This window comes from Anomalospiza imberbis, chromosome 2, assembly GCF_031753505.1.
Source record: "Anomalospiza imberbis isolate Cuckoo-Finch-1a 21T00152 chromosome 2, ASM3175350v1, whole genome shotgun sequence".
Taxonomy (NCBI): Eukaryota; Metazoa; Chordata; class Aves; order Passeriformes; family Viduidae; genus Anomalospiza; species Anomalospiza imberbis.
In genome coordinates, this window is record NC_089682.1 from 86,869,321 (window position 1) to 86,888,170 (window position 18,850).

At 39.9% G+C, this 18,850-nt stretch overlaps 1 protein-coding gene across 1 annotated transcript in view; it reads left to right on the top strand.

Moving 5' to 3' along the window:
• The window catches only part of EPSTI1 (epithelial stromal interaction 1), a 49,838-nt gene that overhangs the window by 13,887 nt on the left and 17,101 nt on the right, over positions 1-18,850 (top strand). The window contains exons 4-6 of the mRNA XM_068182230.1: positions 3,053-3,126; positions 3,758-3,841; positions 9,489-9,562. Coding sequence (XP_068038331.1) covers positions 3,053-3,126; positions 3,758-3,841; positions 9,489-9,562 — 232 coding nt within the window. The remainder of the gene's footprint in view (positions 1-3,052; positions 3,127-3,757; positions 3,842-9,488; positions 9,563-18,850) is intronic.

Consider the following 18,850-nt stretch of genomic DNA (forward strand, 5'->3'; position numbering starts at 1 on the left):
CGGGCTGGAGGCATGACTGAAGGTGTCCCTTAAAGCTGCAGGGACTGAGTGTCAGGAGTCTTAACTTCTGGCTCTCTGCATTTTAAATCCTTCTGGGCAAAGAAACTTAAGAGGAAAAAACTATTAAGTAAGAAAATACGATGTCATTAGTCACTCTCTAGCTGCCACTTAGACTCTTAGAGGCTGAGACACAGGTACTGTGTTCAGTGTCTCTGAAAAGAACTGAGGTGTAAAGATTATTAGAACATATCATTCCCACAGGAACAAATTTGGAGCTGAAATGGCATCTCTAATTTTACCCCTGTAGGTACTCATTAGGAGAAAAAAGCATCATGTGTTATTTTCTCAGAGTGATTTTAAGGGACTACACATCTAGTCCAAGTCACTAAATAAAATCTGTAAATAAGGTTGAAGTTTCATAAAGTTTTTTAACACTTGTGGTTTCCACAGGGAAATAAGAATTCTGGATTTCAACTGTGTAATATTTGACTGCCAAACTTTCAGGCATCTTGGAGAGATGAGAGCAATGAAGGATGCAAGTTCTACTCTCCTCCATAAGCAACAAGTGGAGCAACAAATCAGGCCTGATAAATGCACAGTCTCTTTTCTGCTATTATTATATATGATCACAACATCCTCTGACTTCAGTGAAGCATTTGACACGTTACAGCCAAGGCAACTTGAATGAATTAAACCTGGCTGAAAGGCTATAGGCAATTTCTAATAATGATCAGAAAAATGTTTGTTCCGAGACTATGTCCACCAGTACTGGCAAAAAAACTACAGTGCACAAATAAAATTTTGCTATTAAAAGGCTAAAAAAAGAGAAAGATTAGGCATCTAAGAGGTTCCAAAACCTGTTTAGCAGCAGTTTTATTTTCTAGACCTGGGGAAGAGGCACTCTACAATGCCAACTGTGGATATTCTCAGTTCAGTCAGAGAGAAAAAGAGACATTTCTACCAGGCTGGGCCTGGGAGAGAGTTGGAAAATAATGTAAATAATTCTTTATCTCTCTTGTTGTTCACATTGTTTACAGATATGTTCCACCACCGTGCGTCATTCACTGCGCACCAATGGTGTGAGATGTTTTTACTTTAGGACCAATGAAATTGGTCTGCACGATGTTCCCCATAAATAGAGTGGTGCATTTGAAATAAATCAGTTTTCTTCTCACCTTCTGAACTGGAGTTCTCTCTGTTCCCATTCTGCCTCAACAGCAACAACAGCTGTATGCTTATTGCTACTGTAAGCTTATTGCTTGTATACTGTATGGTCATTCTCTCTGGAGAACTTATCTTAGGGATTTATTTGTGTCCATAGAAATGTTGCCATGCTTAGGGTATTGATCTCCCATTCACAAAATGGGAATGTCACAAAAGCTCCTAAAGATTAGTTACCTTCCATTAGTAAATGGAGAGAACTATCTTTAGAAAGAGTGATCCCTCCTGCATGGCCTAGTATTTCTTACATTTCTGAAAGGTCTTACAATTCATACAATGTTTTGGGTCTGAAGTAAACTTAAATATCATTTAGTTTTACCCACCCGTCTGTGGGCAGGGATACCTTCCACTAGACCAGGTTGCTCAAGGTGCAATCTAACCTGGCCTTGAACACTTACAGAGATAGAACATCCACAGCTTCTCTGGGCAATATGTGCCAGTGCCTCAGCACCTCACAGTGAAATATATCTTTATTATATTCAATCTAAATCTCTCCTCTTTCAGTTTAAAGCCATTCCTCCTTGCCCTACTACTTTATGCTCTTGCGAAAATTCCCTCTCCAGCTGTCTTGTAGGCCCTTTCAGGTACTGAAAGGCTGCTAGGAGGTCTCCCTGGAGCCTTCTCCTCTCCTGGGGGAACAATCCTGGCTCTCTCAGCCTTTCTTCACAGGAGAGGTGCTCTAGCCCTCTGATCATCTTTGAGGCCCTCCAATGGACTCAATTCAGCAGGTCTGTGTCCTTCTTGTATTGGGGACTCCAGAGCTGGATGCAGCAGTGCAGGTGGGGTTTCACCAGACTAGAGCAGAGAGGTAGAATCACATTCCCTTGACTCGCTGCCCATGCTGCTTTTTGATACAGCCCAAGATATCAGGCACCTAAGGTAGCACAGATTGGTCCAGCTGCTTCTGTAGAATTAGGAGTCACATGGAGGGGAATTTCTCATGAAAACAATAAATTGGGGAAGTACAGCTCCCATCCTCAGAATGGAGTGAGGGCTGTTGTTGTGTTTTGCAACAACTGAAGGGAATAAATTATTTCCTTTCCTACAGCAAGAAAATACCTTGGGAAATACAGCAGAGTAGTAGAATCAAAGTCACTTCCTCAATCCCTTAAGACCAAGTATGACTTTCTTTGTGTGATTAGTCTTTTTGCTGGTTGGTTGGTTGTGGGGATTTTGTTTCTTTTTATTGAAGGCTGAACATCATGGCCAGAACTTTAGATGTTCACAAAAGAGAGTCCATGGCTTTGGAAAAGGACACTTTCTACTACCTGGATATGAATGTGAGGTCTGTGGGAAAAGGCTTTTACTTCCATTTCAGAAAGGGGATTCTTCCTTGAGCCCCAAGACATTACTTAGAAAATATTAAAATGATAGCATCCCACTGGAGCTGGCAGAGTCCAAGATCCTAAATTTGATAAAAGAGAAACTTTTTAGCAATAGAATTTCTGACTGTATGTGTGTGACAAACTGAGTAAAGGAAGGGATAGCTGGATGTGAAAATGAAAACTCACCAGCAAAGCATGACTGATTTTCTGAAAATGGAATAGTTCCTCAGTAAACTGATCATACATTGTAGGGACATATTTGTTGGTAGAGTGGATGATACAGTGGATGCTCTCTAAATAATAGGCAAGTGCTTTTGATGGATGAAAAAAATGATCAAAAAGGTCTCCTATCTGTTCTCTTTAATGTCAGACAGCTACTGTAATTATGAAAAATTTCCTGTATATGCATACATCCAATCTGTTATATTGCTGTATTCTGAAATGACTGGCATTTGCAGTTAAAATGCTCATGCAAAGTGCCATTTATATTTTTGTTTTTTTTTAAGGTGGAAACGAATCAGAGGTTCAAGTACGACAAAACCAGCAAATGATTCTCATGCAATCTAAGTACCAGAGAAAGGTCAGTAAGAATAAATGTGTTTGTTTATTTTTAGGACTCAAAAGAAAACTTTTCCTGTAGTGTTTTTTATGACTATAAAATGAACTCACAGCTGCTTGACAGGAGAAAGTCATGAAACCTGAAGGAAGCAGCAGAAAATAAGAAACTAATGTTCTGCACCAAAGAAAATGCGAAATCTTTCCATAAATATGTAGCAATCTGTATCACAGATGATATCTCAAATAACAACCAGAACAGTTGTAAAGCCACTTAAATGCTGTGCTGTATCTTCCGGAATGCTGCTTATGCTTGGACTAATTGATCAATGTAGCACCCTGTCCTGTGCTTATGTGGAAATGTTCTTCCTGTTACAAGAGGTATAAATGCTTGCAAGTTATCAATCAGCTGTGTGAGTCCTTGCATGGATGCCCATTTATCAGTCCTAGATTTCTCAGCCTTCTTAAAGCCAATATTGCAGTAGGTGTTGCACAGCCTGCATTATTCACTGTCTTATTTTAAGGGAAAAAAATCCAGACATTTTCCCCTAACACATTTTAGATTTGAAAGATGTGAACTATAGGAGTCAAGTTACCTTATGTGTTCCTTGTATACATAAATATGTAAAATAACTTCCTATGTTTATGTCACACAGCACAAGAGAGAAGAGTATGTAAAAGCAAAAAAGGCAGCTGAAGAAGCAGAAATCCTGAAAAAGAAAGCAATTCAGAGAGAAAAGGTAAATCTGGTTACTGCATATTACAGTTTATGTCTTGATGCTTGATTTCGCTGAACTACATGAAGCTGGCTAATTAAATTAAGTGGTAACCCTGGATGGTATTAAGGAATTAGGAAATGTAGTCCTCCTCCTCTTCGTAGCTGACTGAAGGATGCCTGCCCAGGGTTTTGGGGGGCTTGAGTGTTCCTTTGGCTCATCAGAAACTCCAGCCTTTCAGCTGCAACTATCTGACAGAGTTAGCAGAAAGGGAAAACATGAAGGTCAGGAGTAAATTATGTGAAGGTTATATGGTTCATTTTGGCATGAGCTCCCTCTCTAAGATTGGATTGTCACAGTTGGCACAAAGACCTTACAGGAATCCATAACTGCCTGTGCACATGGAAAGAATACTAGAAAAGCCAGCCTGTCAGGATTGAAAAGATATCCAAATTATGGAAAGGTTAGTGTAGTCTACCTGCATTGTGCTGAGAGCACCCTGAAATTCAACTGCCCCTCCAGCCCTTCTACAGCCTGCACACACAAGTGTCTTGCTAAACAGTCATATCACTCTTCCTTCTAATAGTCTCCATATATTGACACCAATGATAGCTCACTTGAAAATTTTCTTTTATTCTTTTTAATTTGTTTGCTTTCTCTAGTTATTCTAGAGAAATAAGTCATGCTCCACATGAGTTATTCTCACTAAGCATCTTCTTGTTCTTTGTGCTGTATAACCCTTTGTAAAAGTTCATTTGTGATTCCTTGGTGGCAACCAAGTAGTACTTGCTTGAGAATGCAGTGTGGAATTTAAATGAAAAATGAAAGGAGAGGGAGCATGATACTGATGTGCTCATTAACAAGAAGAGAAAGGGAGATTTAGGTTTGCAAGTTTTGTCCCTACAACAGTAAAAAATATTTTCTGTGCAGAAACTGAATGTTGAGAGTTAATTAAAAAGTTGTTGATACTGGCTGGCATACGAGGGTGTGCATAAACAGAAATAACTGTAATTGCCTCTAGGTAAGGGTTAGTCTGTCCCTGGTCTCTCAGTGGTTAGTGTTATACTTTGGGCATAAGCCCATACATGATAGCTTACAGGGACAATAAATACTAGCACCTGAAAATGTTGTTAGCTGTTACCATCTCATGTATAGCTCCAGACACTATGATGACAGCAGTGGAAGAGAGTGGATTGATTATTTAATATATGATGTTTGCCCATGGGCATTGGACAAGAAAAATGTTACAAGACTGCTATAATTTCTAGTTACATCTGGAAAATTTATTGATGTATCAGGTTTGTTTTCATGCTCTTTAATTTCCTTACCTTCACTCCCACAGATTATAAAATCTTTATAGATGTTGTAGATAGTAAAACTGTAAGTATCCATTTTTGCTGAAGGAGGATGCAACATCGTAGCAAACATCTTTGCCAAACAGACTGCCTAAATTGACTAAATAAACATATACCCACAAGGAAATCACACAAAACAGAAATGCGTAAAAGGGAACTCTTAGTTTGAATTTGTTTATTCATATTGTCTTTCACAATAGTGATAGAGCCGATGGAGACTTCTTCTTGGAAGATGATTAAGTATTAAATATTCAACCTTGTGTTTAAGAAGAGAATGCTGAAAAGCCACTGAAGGTGCCAATTTGGCTATCTCACTCTGTCTACAGATGAAAGGCTCCCAAGACCTGAGAATGACACGGATCCTACTGATGCTGTACAACCAGTGTTGGGCTCTGTTTACTGAAGGAAAAGAGCTTTTTATTTGAAGTGATAGATTTGTACTCAACTGCACCTGTAGGGCATTGGCTGAGAGCATGTCTTTCTGCAAGTTCACAGGCCGTCTTTTCTTGCTTGCCAGCGCTTCTGCTCAAGGTTATTATTCATTCAATAAAAACCAAATTGTGTGACAGTCTGAGAGGAGATAATAGCTAGCCAGCTTTATCAGCAGGAGCCCTGGAACTTCCACAGCTGGAAAGCTTCTTTGCCAACAGACATGAATGGTGAAGCCCTACAGACTAATGTGCGATGACTAGAACGGGTGCTGATACTCAGCTCAGTTCTTCCTTGATTGTAAGGATGATATACTGTAAGCCAGTGCTGTCTGTGAATTTAGGATCTGTTTATGTTGGTGTTTTAATGCTGGTTTTGCAGAGAAAAGCAGCATCCCCTTTCCCACTATCTTTGTAAACAAGCAAAAACTGTGAGTCTGCCAAAGCAGTACCCAAGTACAGAAGGGCTGCCTTACTAACTGTATGAGTCCACCTGCCTCTCTCTGTCATTCTTGAATTAACCATGGGGTTATAAGCTGCTGGAAGACCAGCCTGGCATATACCTTGTCTCTCTCCAGCTTCCAGAGAGAAGAAAGATTCTTCATTCTGTGCTCCACAGGGCCATCTTGTGTAAACAAATGCTCAGGTCTCCCGTGCACTTCAAGACAAGCATCTTGTCCTGGCACTATTGGGGTTTGTTCATGGGGTAACCATGGGCTGCCTGAGTTTGGATATTCTAAACTAATAACGAGTGCTCAGTGAAATAATTTGGAAATTACTTGGTAACGTGAGCAGGGAATTCCCTTTTTCTGTATTTTTCCCTGATGCTGAGGTGTGTGTCTAATCCACAGAAAGTGTTTAAGTACATGAGAGGTAGTTTTTTTGTTATTTGCTCATTAGTAGTAGATGTCTGGAGTTGGTATCTTTTGTGCAGCCCTTCACATCACAATGTTTGACCAGACTGGATCATAATTTCCTATGTGTCTATTGGGTGAAAGGACTGTCAAAGTTCCCCAAAAAATAAGCAAGCAGCTGATACTTGGCTTCTTGGTTTATTAAACTTTTCTCATTTGTGTTGCATGTAAAATTGGATGACTTCAGCACAATGGATATTTCTGTTTCCTGTCACTGAATTTCTGTTGCTGTTACCCTGCCTTTAGCTTTTCCTTTTATAGTTTAGCTCTTGACTTATTATTAGAAGATTCGAACAATTTGAAATGAAAAGACTCAGTGTAATTATACTGCAGGCAACATTTTTTTCTCTTACATTATGTAGTAAACAGTCCTGCCATCTTCAAAAACTGTCTTATTTAGGATAAGCTGTAATTTCATTTTATTCTTTATCAAATCATGTGCTCTTTAATTTGACTGTGTTAATCAGCATGAGTGGCTTTTTGTCAGGAATTTGTTAAAACCGGGCACATTACAGACCTTCTGCTAACATTTTTCAATGTGTTTACCTTCAATATCACAGCTGTTCCACTCTTGGCTTTTTGAACATGGTGCCAAATGTAGAGTGCTTTGGCAATGTCTACTGATAGATTGTCATCATTTACAGAATGTGCCCATCCTGTCGCCTGTCACTTGTATGCATCCTTAAGCAGGTGTCCTAGGGTAAACTTCCAGAGTAAAACATAGTCACACCCAGCCACAAGTGAGCAATTTCAAGATGCTGGAGTTTTCTCCAGGTACCATTCTGGTGGTAGAATAGCTGTAGGATATTCCTTTATTTTTTCATCTAGTGGGAGACAGGATTGATACTGAAGGTTTGTATTTATCAAAGTTAATATCACTGTTCTCTAGGTGTTACTAGCTAGGAGCTGGACCAGAACAAGTCCTGTGAGCTTTAGATTTTCTTGGAACTTTCTGAGTTTATTTGAATGTTCAGGGCCCTTGCAATATGATGGTGGATCCCACATCCAGTGCTTTTTGAGAGGTGAAGGCATCAGCTTGTGGTGTTGGGCAGTGTTGGGGAAGAGCCTGGGAGCTATGGCTGGTGTCTCAAGGGTATCAGCATCACCTTTGACATTAACACAAGCCATAAGATTTCTTTTCTTCCTCTTTATTTTCCTGTAAACTGTGAAGCTGCACAAATAAGTGGGAGTTTTTTTGCCTAGCACATAATCTGTGTCTAGGTTAGGAGCAAACATTAAATCCCCTAAACACTCTAAAGTCACCCATACTGTGTAGTGATGCTCCTTACTATAGTTTGGTTAAATTTTTCTATTGCATCAGTGTGTCATACCTTCTATCACTGTTTCTGCATGTCAAATGAGTGAACAACAGGACATCTTATTCAAAGATTCCCCTTCTTCCTTTTGTTTATTTCTCACTGCCTTTTTCTAAATAACAGCTTCTAAGTCTTTTGCCTTCCAGCATTTTTTATCATCACACAACACAGTGGCTCTTTTCCTATCTGCAAACATCTGAAAGGATTTTTTTTTCTTAATCCAATGCATGCAAAGGAGGAATTTGCCCTTGTTTTGCAAATCTCTTTCAGACAGTCATTCTTTATCCAATTAAAAAATATGCATCCCGAAATTGCTAAAGGCAAAGTAATTGAGTAACTGCCAGCAGAATTGTAATTTTTCTGAAATGTTTTTCATTGCAGGACAGAAAGAAGATTATGCAACTGGGGTTTTCAGCCCTGTTCTTAACACCCCTTACCCCCTTACATGTTTCCCCTTCCTTGTTCTCCCTGTCCTTGCGCAGTACCTCTGCTCAGGCAGTGTTCTCTCCCTGATTTGGGGCTCTGGCCACAGGGGCCATTTTCACCTATACCTCCCTTCCCATCTCTGCAAGGTATTGTCTGAAATTTCCAGGGCACTTTGTTCAGAGCAATGTCTGGTTGCTGGGTTACTGAGCAATTACCTTTTTTCATTTTGAGGGTGGGCAATGAGCAGAGTGATAGTCCAAGACTGTATTTTTCTCCATATGAGAGTTGTTGTGATCATTTCTTGGGAGCTCTTACTAGAGCATCCCCCCACCAACTGCAGTATGGGAGTTCAAAATACAGAGGGCTGAAATCTCAGGCTGGCACTTCTAATTTGTGCTTTTCATACACTGAACTGCCTTTTAACTGCTCTTCCCACTGGACCTAACTGCATCCTGTGAGCCAAAACAAAAATTTGGCTGGCCTCCTTTTCATTGGAATTTTGCTTGAATTGCATGTTGCTGTAGCAAGTTCTCTAGTTTTTGCTTTATTTTATGTTTTATTCTACTTGAATTTGGGATTTGGGCAGCTTAGATGATACTTCCATTGGAAATTAAGTGCAATTTTATATTAAAGGACTTAATCATTTGTGGGGTATCCATATTTACAGAGGAATTTATTGTGTCAAGAATTTGGTTGGCTCTTGCACCAGATATGGTATCCGAGGCAGAAGAATGCCGGTTAAGTGCAAATGTCTCCCACTTTCATTTGTCTTAGCATGTATTCAGCTGGCCAATACCTAACGCTCCTGCAAGTCAGCTCTGTGAGCTACACGTGTTCACATCACTGCACTGTCAGTGCCACAGGACTATCATCTGCTTTGGTGCAGTGTTTTAGGTCTTCTGCCTCCTTGCAAGGACCAAGGTTGCATCAGCTGCACCCCCAAGATGTCCCCCAGCAGGGCTGTGACATGATGGCTGTGAAGGCTCACAAGGCCTTTTGGGTAGATGGGTACTAGGAGCACCATGCTATTTTCTAATTTAAACAGGTCTCTTGACTAGGAGATATTTATTCATGAGTGAATACCTTTAAATTTTAGATTGGGTCACTTCCATACCCAACTGCTGTAGATCTTTTAAAAACAAAAGTATTGAAATATTGGATTTGAAATAACTGATGTTTGTTTTTGGTTTTTTGAAAACCTCAACTATTTTTTCATGGTTTTAATGCTCTAGGCAGAGAGACTTGAAGTTAAAAAAAGACAAGAAGAAATGCAAAGAAGAGAGATGCTTCTTGAAGATCAAAAGCAGTACGTAAAATTTGAAACCTATTATCTAAAATTCCTTATCTACTTGTCCTTCTGTTTTGTTTGTGTTGGGTTTTTAATTATTATTTAATATTATCTTATTTGTTTGCATTTTTCCTTGTTTGGGACTCAAGAAGGATTTAGCCTCTGTTGCTATTTTTTTTAATTTTTGACTTGAAACTTTTGACTTCAAGAAAATGGGTACAAACTGAACCACAGAAGGTTCCTACTGAACACTTTTTTGCTCTGAGAGCGGCTGAACATGAACATCATCCAGGCAGGTTGTGGATTCTCCATCCTTGGACATATTCAAAAGTTCTGGGCAGCTGTCTCAATGTGGCCCCACTTGAGCAGAGGGTAGGACAAGATGACATCCAGCAACCTCAATGATTTTATGATTCTGTGAAATATTCCAAGCCTCCTCCACGCCTTATTCTATGAGAAATTTTGTCTTGTAGACCTCTCTTGGCTTCCTAAAGCATACATTTTGAAATGAAAGTTGTGAATTATAAAATTATTTTGTGCTTTCGTTCTTTAATTGAATCAGTATGTAATCAATCCAAGACTAATTATCAAAACAGAATCTAAATTATATCTCCACCCATTTATTTTGTTGATTTGTAAAGAAGTCTAATCCACATGTAAATAATGAGGTCCTCCTCTATTTAGCATAGTCCTACTTAAATGTGGAGATATGTTGTAAAGACCTATTTCCCAAGAGTACCCCCTTAATGTCAGATTTAGATACAGCCTAAGTTCCTGATATAATTAATTCCATTGGCAGTGAAGTTCCTGCCTTGCCCATTCATTCCACCCCATTTATTTGTTTTTAACTGATTCTATCACATAATTAACACACAATGCTGTTTAGTCACCTTTACTATTTTTATCTTTGGCTTCTGAAATTACTCACCTGTATTCTAAGGCTGATTGATTGCTTTTTCCTCCTTTATGACCTTTAAAGAAGTCACTTCTGTCCCATGCTAGTAGCTCCAGTTCCTTCATCATTTGCCCAGACTCTGTTCTCTAAGGTACAGACATTTTAGTGCTTTGTCACTGACTCCAGCTTTTCTTGTATTTTTCCTTTTGTTTGTTCCCATTTGGCTTTAGGCATAGTTCTTTCTCTTAATATGTTGCCAGTATTTGTCTCTAGATATTGGTGTTTGGCTTGCTGTTTATTCTGGTGTGGATGCCTACACACACACACCTTGATTCCTCAGGAATTCTGAAGACTGCACAACTTTAGATCTCTGCCTGTTTCTGACACATTAGACACTTTGATTCTCTTTGAGCCTAAATCAACAGCAGACACATCAGATCTTTGCAGTGCAAAGTTCTCAGTTATGGGTCTTGCTTTTCCTCAGGGGATTGTCAGGGTTCTTGTCTTCCCATTTAATCTGATTTTTTATCTTAAGGCATATTCAGTTATGAATGACACATATCTCTTCCCTTCCTTCTCCTTCCCTGCCTGTACCTTTTTTTGCTTAGGGTGAAATGAATTCTGCTGTTGAGTGCTCTTGTCCATTAAAAGTAAATTTTGTTTTGCAAAAGTTTTTGCAGGCCCAAACCCTCTGAAACATAGGAAAACAGGAAATGGTCACAAGTGAAAAATTCCGTCACCAAAAGGTTGACCAAGCATCAGAACAGGCAGCCCAGGGAAGTGGTTGAGTCACCATGCCTGGTGGTATTTAAAAACATGTACTTAGGGAATGGTTGCTTAGGGAAATGGTTGAGTGCTGGACTTGGCAGTGCTGTGTTAATGGCTGGAGGTCTTTTCCAACACAAATGATTCTATGTGGGCAGCCAGGTAGTCCTCAGGTGGTGCAGGAGCTCTGGCTGCCCGGGCACTTCCTGGCAGCCATTCTGTCCACTGATTAAGGAAAGCCTTGTGAGCATTCAGCTGGTGTCATCTCTGATGCAACTGAAAGTGAAGATGGACTCATCACTACAATGTCTCAAGCTCCATTGCTTGAGTTTAACTATCAGAACATTATTTCTGTGTACTATGTAGTGAACATACACCAGGAGGGCCCTGTAGATCCTTCACCCGGAGGAAGTAAGCTGAAAACCTACCTCCAGTGAATGCAATTTTGGTAAAGCAAAGCCCTCGCATGCTGCAGTGTTAAGGAAACTTGCTTGTCCAACCACCCAGGAGCCACTCCATCAGTCACTCCACCTCAGCTGGGACTGATGCCCCTTTGCAGCCACACCCTCCACGCTCACAGTCACATCAGGTTCAATCCAGGTTTCCCTACCAGTTCAACCCCAGGTTTCCCACTGCAGACTCTCACACGTCCAGATACTTAAAATAATTTAATCATGGTGCAATAACTAAATAATAAAGTAGCAGCTTGAGCTGGTGCTTCCAAGGAGGCACCCTAAACAAAGGAACCCCTGAGCTTTTATCCCCTTGCAGTCTAAACACAGGGAAGCCTGGGGATTGTCAGTTCCTGTCATTTTTCCCACTGTCCATTCCCCTGGCCAAGTGACAGGTCCCCAGGCCCTTTGTTATGCAAGGGCTTGGCAGTTCATGACCCTTTGCCTGGGACTCAGGCTCCAGCCCCCAGGGCTCAGCCTGCAGCTGGACACTGAGCTAGCTGTGCAGAATGTATTCCTCAGCAGACACAGTGACACTAATGCCTTTCCTGGTCAGAGGGAATTCCCTGGTGGGCACAGGAAGAGGAGGGTGTACCACTGGAGGTTGTTAGTAAGAGATGTTGGCATTAAGGAGCACAGCATCCGAGAGTAATGAAAAGCTGTGTGACATTTGAGATTTTGTGAAGTAACTCCATTGAAGTACTGCTGGTTATTAGTGACATGTTCGCATAGAAGTTCTTGGTATTTAGAGATGTGCTTTTTCCTGCCATGCAAAAATGAGTGACTCATTACTTCTCTCCTCTAAGACCCTTCATCTAGAGGCAAAGAGAACAAATATGGGGGTTGTGCCCCTTTCCTCACTGTCTCTGCTAGGGTATTTTGATCTCCTCTGCTTGCTGGGAATGGGGGGGAAGGAAGGTCATGTGCTGTATATAAAGCAGTGACTTCCTCAAAGTTGTGGCCTATAGAGCCATTTCAAAAGATAAGCTCCCTTGTTAGTCTGTCCTCTGTAAGAACTGTAGCTGCAACATCACAATTTTCCTGAGATCAATGACTACCAACAGTCTCATTAACTGAGAAACCTTGAATTGATCACCACCTCCAGCTGTATCAGCCTCCTAGGGTTACAGTCCAATCAGTACCTCTCCTGCATGAAGTGTTGCTTCTATTTGATAAGGAAAGGCACTTAAGATTCTCATGTCATTAACATGCTTTGACTATAAAGTATGACGCTGCCCAGAATTTTGTTTTTCTGATTAAATTCCTGTCAATATTAAAAACAAGAACTTCCCCCCAAAATCTCCTTTCAAAGGGTCTAATATGAAGTGAGTGCTAAAAAGGATTGTCTGTAACCTTGTGTGCTGTCTACAGAATATAGTTATTCCACATCTCTTGAAAGCTTTGATAGCTTCTTTGTGTGCAACAGGTCCTTGAAAGTCAGCTGTACCTATTACCACAGTTGTTTGAATATTTGTTTTTGTCTTGTGAGAATGTAGTCTAGACAGGCATGCAGACTGCCATGAAAAAGTCTGCAAGCCTCACAATTTTGGGATCAGTCCCTCCTCTGACCCCGGTGGACTCAGGCTTTGTTCAGTGACTAAAACAGAAAAAACTCACAAGGTGGCTCCTGAAACAGCTTTGTATTAAAAGTCTTAAGAGCACACAGGAGCAGACTTTGGGTGGAGAAGTTGCTGAATAGCATGATTACTATATGTTGTGCTCACAGAAGAGAAGCACATGAGAGATTTGTTGGTGACAGTGCTGCTGTGGTTCTGTCCCTGCAGATAGCAGATTTAAAAAATGGGGAGTATATGTTGACTTTTTGCTAGAAACTACTTACACTTGAAATGGACTCCTTCCTTCTGAGTCATGGTATCCTGGATGCATTTTGCATTATTGGATGATTGTGTTTCTGTCAGAGTGCATTAGAAGGTAATGGAGGCTTGCGTAGTCCGTACTTTGCAATTGCTAATCCACGCGAGGGAAGAAGTGAGTACACATCTTTCCAAAAGGACACAAGGAACAGAACTTTTCAGGACATTCCCTCTTTAGTTAGTACTCCACATTTGTCATTTAAACAGTAATGAGGATGGATATGTAATGACTGGCTGTTTCAGAGGCTTGCTGTGCAGGCTGTGTGGATCTGTGTCTGAACTGTAGGGTGTCTTACCATGCTGTTTTAGCCCAGATCTCTAGTTAGATGTTAGAAATTGTAGTGTTGGATGGGGTCCACTGTTTTTCTAATAGCCATCTACACTGTTTTTCTAATAGCCATCTACCTATTTATGTAATGGAAAAAGTAGTCGGAAAAATAGGGTTACTTTCTAATACTACTTTGCTACATATTCATGCCTCTGGTTTTGTGAAGGTTTTATTCCTGTAAAAATTTCTGGCACAGCTGCACTCGGATACATGTGCGCACTCAATATATTCTGCTCAGAATTTGGAGCTGGAAACAGCATTTGCCAGAGTGTCTCTGAGTCCATATTCCAAACACAATACAGGAGGTTCACCAAACCAAGCTGATATACACTTTCCTGCCAAAGCAGCTTTCTCAAAAGTCATAAAATGCAGGAGAATAAAACCTGAATCAAAACAGAATTTTTATTTATTTGTCAATTTTTACAGGATAAATGCTAGTGTCCTTGCCAGTTTTCAGTCCCTTATGATGTGTGGTTCAAACAGCAGGCTGGCAACAAATTTTCCCCACAGAAGTGCAAGTGTAAACCTGACCAGACTTTTAATACAGGTTGCTAAAGAGAATGAAAGAGGGCTCGCACAAAAAGCATTTGCAGCCTTGAGAATCCTTTGTTTGCTTCTTTTTGCCACAATTGTCTTCGTTTTGTTCATTTGCTCCTGATTATTTTAAGCGTTGTCAATTATTTAGCTAACAGGCAGAAAACTAGGCTTTTATAGACATCCAAAGGGGCTCTCTTGAGTGTAATAATGAAAGCAGTTTATTGAACGCCTGTGAGGTTGCTTTCTAATTGTGCACATTAATCTGCCCATGCAAGCTGGCTGAAAATATAGAAGCAGATTGCACATGCAGATGGAGCACACAGAATGGAATGCAATAGACTTATACGAAACTGCATTTTCTTTAAAACTGGATTTATGCTCATTACTTCAGATGATAAATTAAGCTTACATCTAAAATAACATCCAGGAATACTGGATGACTTGGTGGGAGGAACGAGTAGCTGAACTGCGTTATTTCATCCAGTCAGGGAAACAAAAAAAGCAGGTGGGTTGAGAGGATAGATTAGTTTTGAGTGTGGGTAGAAAATTATGAAAATAATTCTGCTGAGAAAGTTGCTTTATATTTTTCTTTAAACAACTTGTTTTTATAATTTCTTGAAGCCTTATACCTAGGATGAGCTAGTGGCACATTTTTTGTTCTTATCCTCAAACTAAGGAACAGATGCTCAAGAACTTGCAAACAAGAAATCCTCCTAGCCAAAGATAGCACTGTTTGATAACTATCATTAGGTTTGTCCAAATCATCTGTAGTGTGATCTCGCATTACTGCCAGTGAAGTCTGTGAATACTGTATTAAGCTTGGTATGTGGCTACTGGGAGGATTTCTGTTGGAAAACAGGTGGACTAAATATCCAGAGAATGGCCTTTCTTCATAGTAAAGTGTGTTGTAGTTGAGATGGAGACAATACAAAGCATCACACTCCATTTTCAGAAGGCTTCAAACTGTTTTTATTATAGCATGTGTGCTTTTTAGACATTCTTAAAAATCTCATAAGTTTACACTTTACTCATTGGTCACGAAAGACAAAATGCTTATTGGAATAGACAGTTGCAGGTTTCTCCTATTTATCCTTCTTTCTTTCTTGGTTTCTTTGTCAACGACCTTGGTAGAAAATTCTTTCGGGGTAAAGATGGATCCTGTTATCAAACTTCTCTCTGGCTCACGGAAGTCGCTATAAAACCTCTTCCACAAAAGGGCATTGCAGAAGAGCCATCAACATCATACATGAATTTGATGTGTTAACAATTTCATGTAATTTTTTACCATATATCCTCCAACAAAAAATTAGTCCCTCACCTACACAAACTCCAGAAACGAACACTAGTTCATGCTGGTAACTTTGGACATGGCTGATGTTTGTTTATTATTCTTACCCAAAAAGTGGCCTCTGTTCTGTAGCTCAGGGTAAGAATTGAGGTATGAGAGAACCATGTTCCCTGTGGAGTTGAAGGCATGTTTGTTGCTAACAGACAGAGATGTTTTTACTACCTTACCCCTTCTCATGGTTTTGTTCGACCAGTGGCCCTGGTACCAGCCAGCCTACCTTGTGGGCCACAACAAATGACTGACCAAAATCCACACAGCAATGCACAAGGCAGGGCTCTCACTGAGGAAGGAACAAGGGCATCAGTGAAAACACACCCACCATGGACTTTACTGAAATGAAAGGTAGCATTTCGTCTGGTTAGGCTTTTGTAGGGTTATGCAACTAATCTTAATTTCTGCAAAAGTTGAGGAAGTTGTTATGCTTAGCCAATTAAGTATGTTGGAGTGAGAAGAAGTTGTAGATATACTTGCTGGTGCTGCAAAAAGATGCCTTGAATTAAATTTGGGGTTGAGTTTTTTGTTGTAGAATTATTTTTCTTTTCTGAGAGGATGAGTCTAGCTATTTTTAAAAATTATCATGAAGCTTCTGGGTATATGTGTGAAACTAACATTATGTATGCAGTATGCATGCTTCTTAGTTTTCCAGCTGAATTGGGAGAAAATGGTGAAAAGTCACTTCAGCATTGCTTACAGGCAATTATTTTGGAAACTGATGTGTCCAAGTCATTCAACACTAAATGCTTCTTCTGTGATCTTAGTGGCTACTCAAGTTGTCTACTCTTTGCAATAACTATGATGATTTACCTGCTTTGGGGTTCTTGATTTTGAATTTTTTTTATTACTATTTTTGAACGACTCTTAGCATACTTGTGGATTAGAGCAGAATTGTAATGGTGGAGATCCTGCAGTTTGAGAAAACAAGAAGTTCATGAGCTGTCTTATTTTCAATAGTAGTAAGAATTGGTCATTATATTTTACAAAGACAAATATATATTTGTCAAGAGAAATAAATAGATTTATGATAAATGCAAAAGTATTGTGCTGCCTTTATTTTTTTTCCAAATGTACTGGCATAAAGGCCAGTATATTTTTTGGTATACTGGCATTTCAATATCCATCAATTAAAGCAAAATATTTAACTGCCACTGGTTCCATTGGGGAGAACCAAAGAAGATTACAAGAAGCCTTTTAATTAATGCATTTTTACCATTAATCTGTAAAACAGACTTAAAACTGAGAACTTTATGTGTAGGCAGAAAAATTATTTTCTCGCTGTCCTTGTTCTGAGAGGAATACAGTCTCAAATGAAAAGCTTAGCAAGTGGTGCTGTGTGACTCCTGGATGGAGGAAAATCCTGAGTCCATATCCTCATTCATGTCCCTAAGGATGAATCCTTTTCAAGACTTCTGTTGTAGAGAGAAGACAAGACTACCTTGTAGATGTGACAATAGTTAAAAGCAATTGACATACAAAATTGAAGACCTTATTCTGCAGAGGAATTTAGACCTTGGATCTTGCAACAAGATCGTTGTGGGTCTTCAGATCTTTTGCAGTTGCATTCTGGAGTCAACTGTGGAGCTGTCTGCTTCTCAGTTGTCAGGGCTAGTGATCCTGTTGGAGCATGTGAACTCCTACACAGGCCTGAGGAACTTGGCCCACTCTGGCTTTTATAACATCTCCTTATCTCACCAGAGTGGGAATGGGGACAGCGTTTAGTCCCAAACACATGTTGAGCTTCAAATAAATGGTTTTGCATAGCAGCTTTTTTTTTTTTTTTTAAGGCCTCTGCCTGAAGAGTGGCTGTGGAATGTAAAGCCATATATCTGAGGACCCACAGAGAGCGTCTGCAACATTGCATTTCTGATTTCCACTGTCATGCACCAGCCCCTTTTTGCACATTACTCAATGATCCTGGCAGCAGAGTTAGTATTTTCTCATGACAGCTCTTAAGAGTTATTCAGACCCCAAATCCAGTATTGTGCTTCACTCCCCCACCTCCTGCATCTCTACTGATAAATTTAACACTATCAATCACTGTCATTTCTGAGGCCAACAGGCCTGAGAGTGCCTGCTTCCATTGCTAGAAAACTTTTTAACCTCCCAAAATGGTGTGGTAGCATCTAAAATGCCTGTTGGGAGCTCTGGTTGATATTCATTCCTGGACAGAAGCCGTGGTTTGTGAAAGTGCTGTTTGAGACACGCCAAAACTGTTCCAATAATAGTTACTGCACTATAGATGCTGAGTTGCCATGCTAAGAGCAGTGCTTAGTGCTATTAAACACACCAGTACGGGAGGAAGCTGTTTTAATTAGCAGAGCAAAAGGTTTTTTCTCAATGGTGTAATGGGAGACAGGGCTACCAAGACAAAATACCCTCATAAGATCACTCCAGCTTAACCAAAGTATCAGTGGTTCTCTTCAGACTGATGCTTAGGGGTAGTCAGAACTCAGGCTAGCAGCCTATTAGGAGAGTGCCTTCTTGGTTAGTCCAAATCTTTTATCTCCTTTTGCCTATCTTTGTTTGAATGGTATCAGGATTCTACTGTATTCAAATAAATTTCTTCATCTCATGCTCTTCTTCCCTTAATGTTACTGAGTTTAGAGGAACACATTTTAGCATTTTTGATTAGCCCTTGAAGTTTTAGCAAGTGAATGAAATGTTGCTCCAGCTGTCTGACTGGGTACTGAGATGCTGGTTTCCTTCTGGAGATGCTACTTTCCTTTACAGAACATTAATTGAATAGTCATCTCCCTGAATTCTCTCTTTCCATGCAGCCTGATTTAAGCTATGTTCTGTATTTTTATGACTGCAGGTTTAGTATTATGAAAAAATACCATTCAGACATTGTCTGGCAACCCCAGGTGCATTGCTAGTTTCCACAGAGATGACATACAACAGATTAACATATATTAGACCTGACTTGTCTTCCATTAGAAAACTCAGAAATCTGAGTCCCTTTCTTGTGATAGGAACACTTTATTAATGTATTACTTAATTTGGTGAAGTCAGGTATTTTTCTATTCAAAGGCAGTGCATAGTCTTGCTGAGGAACTTTATTTGCTTCCACTGTTGTAATCATCTTTCCTGATACTAAAACTGAGTAAGCT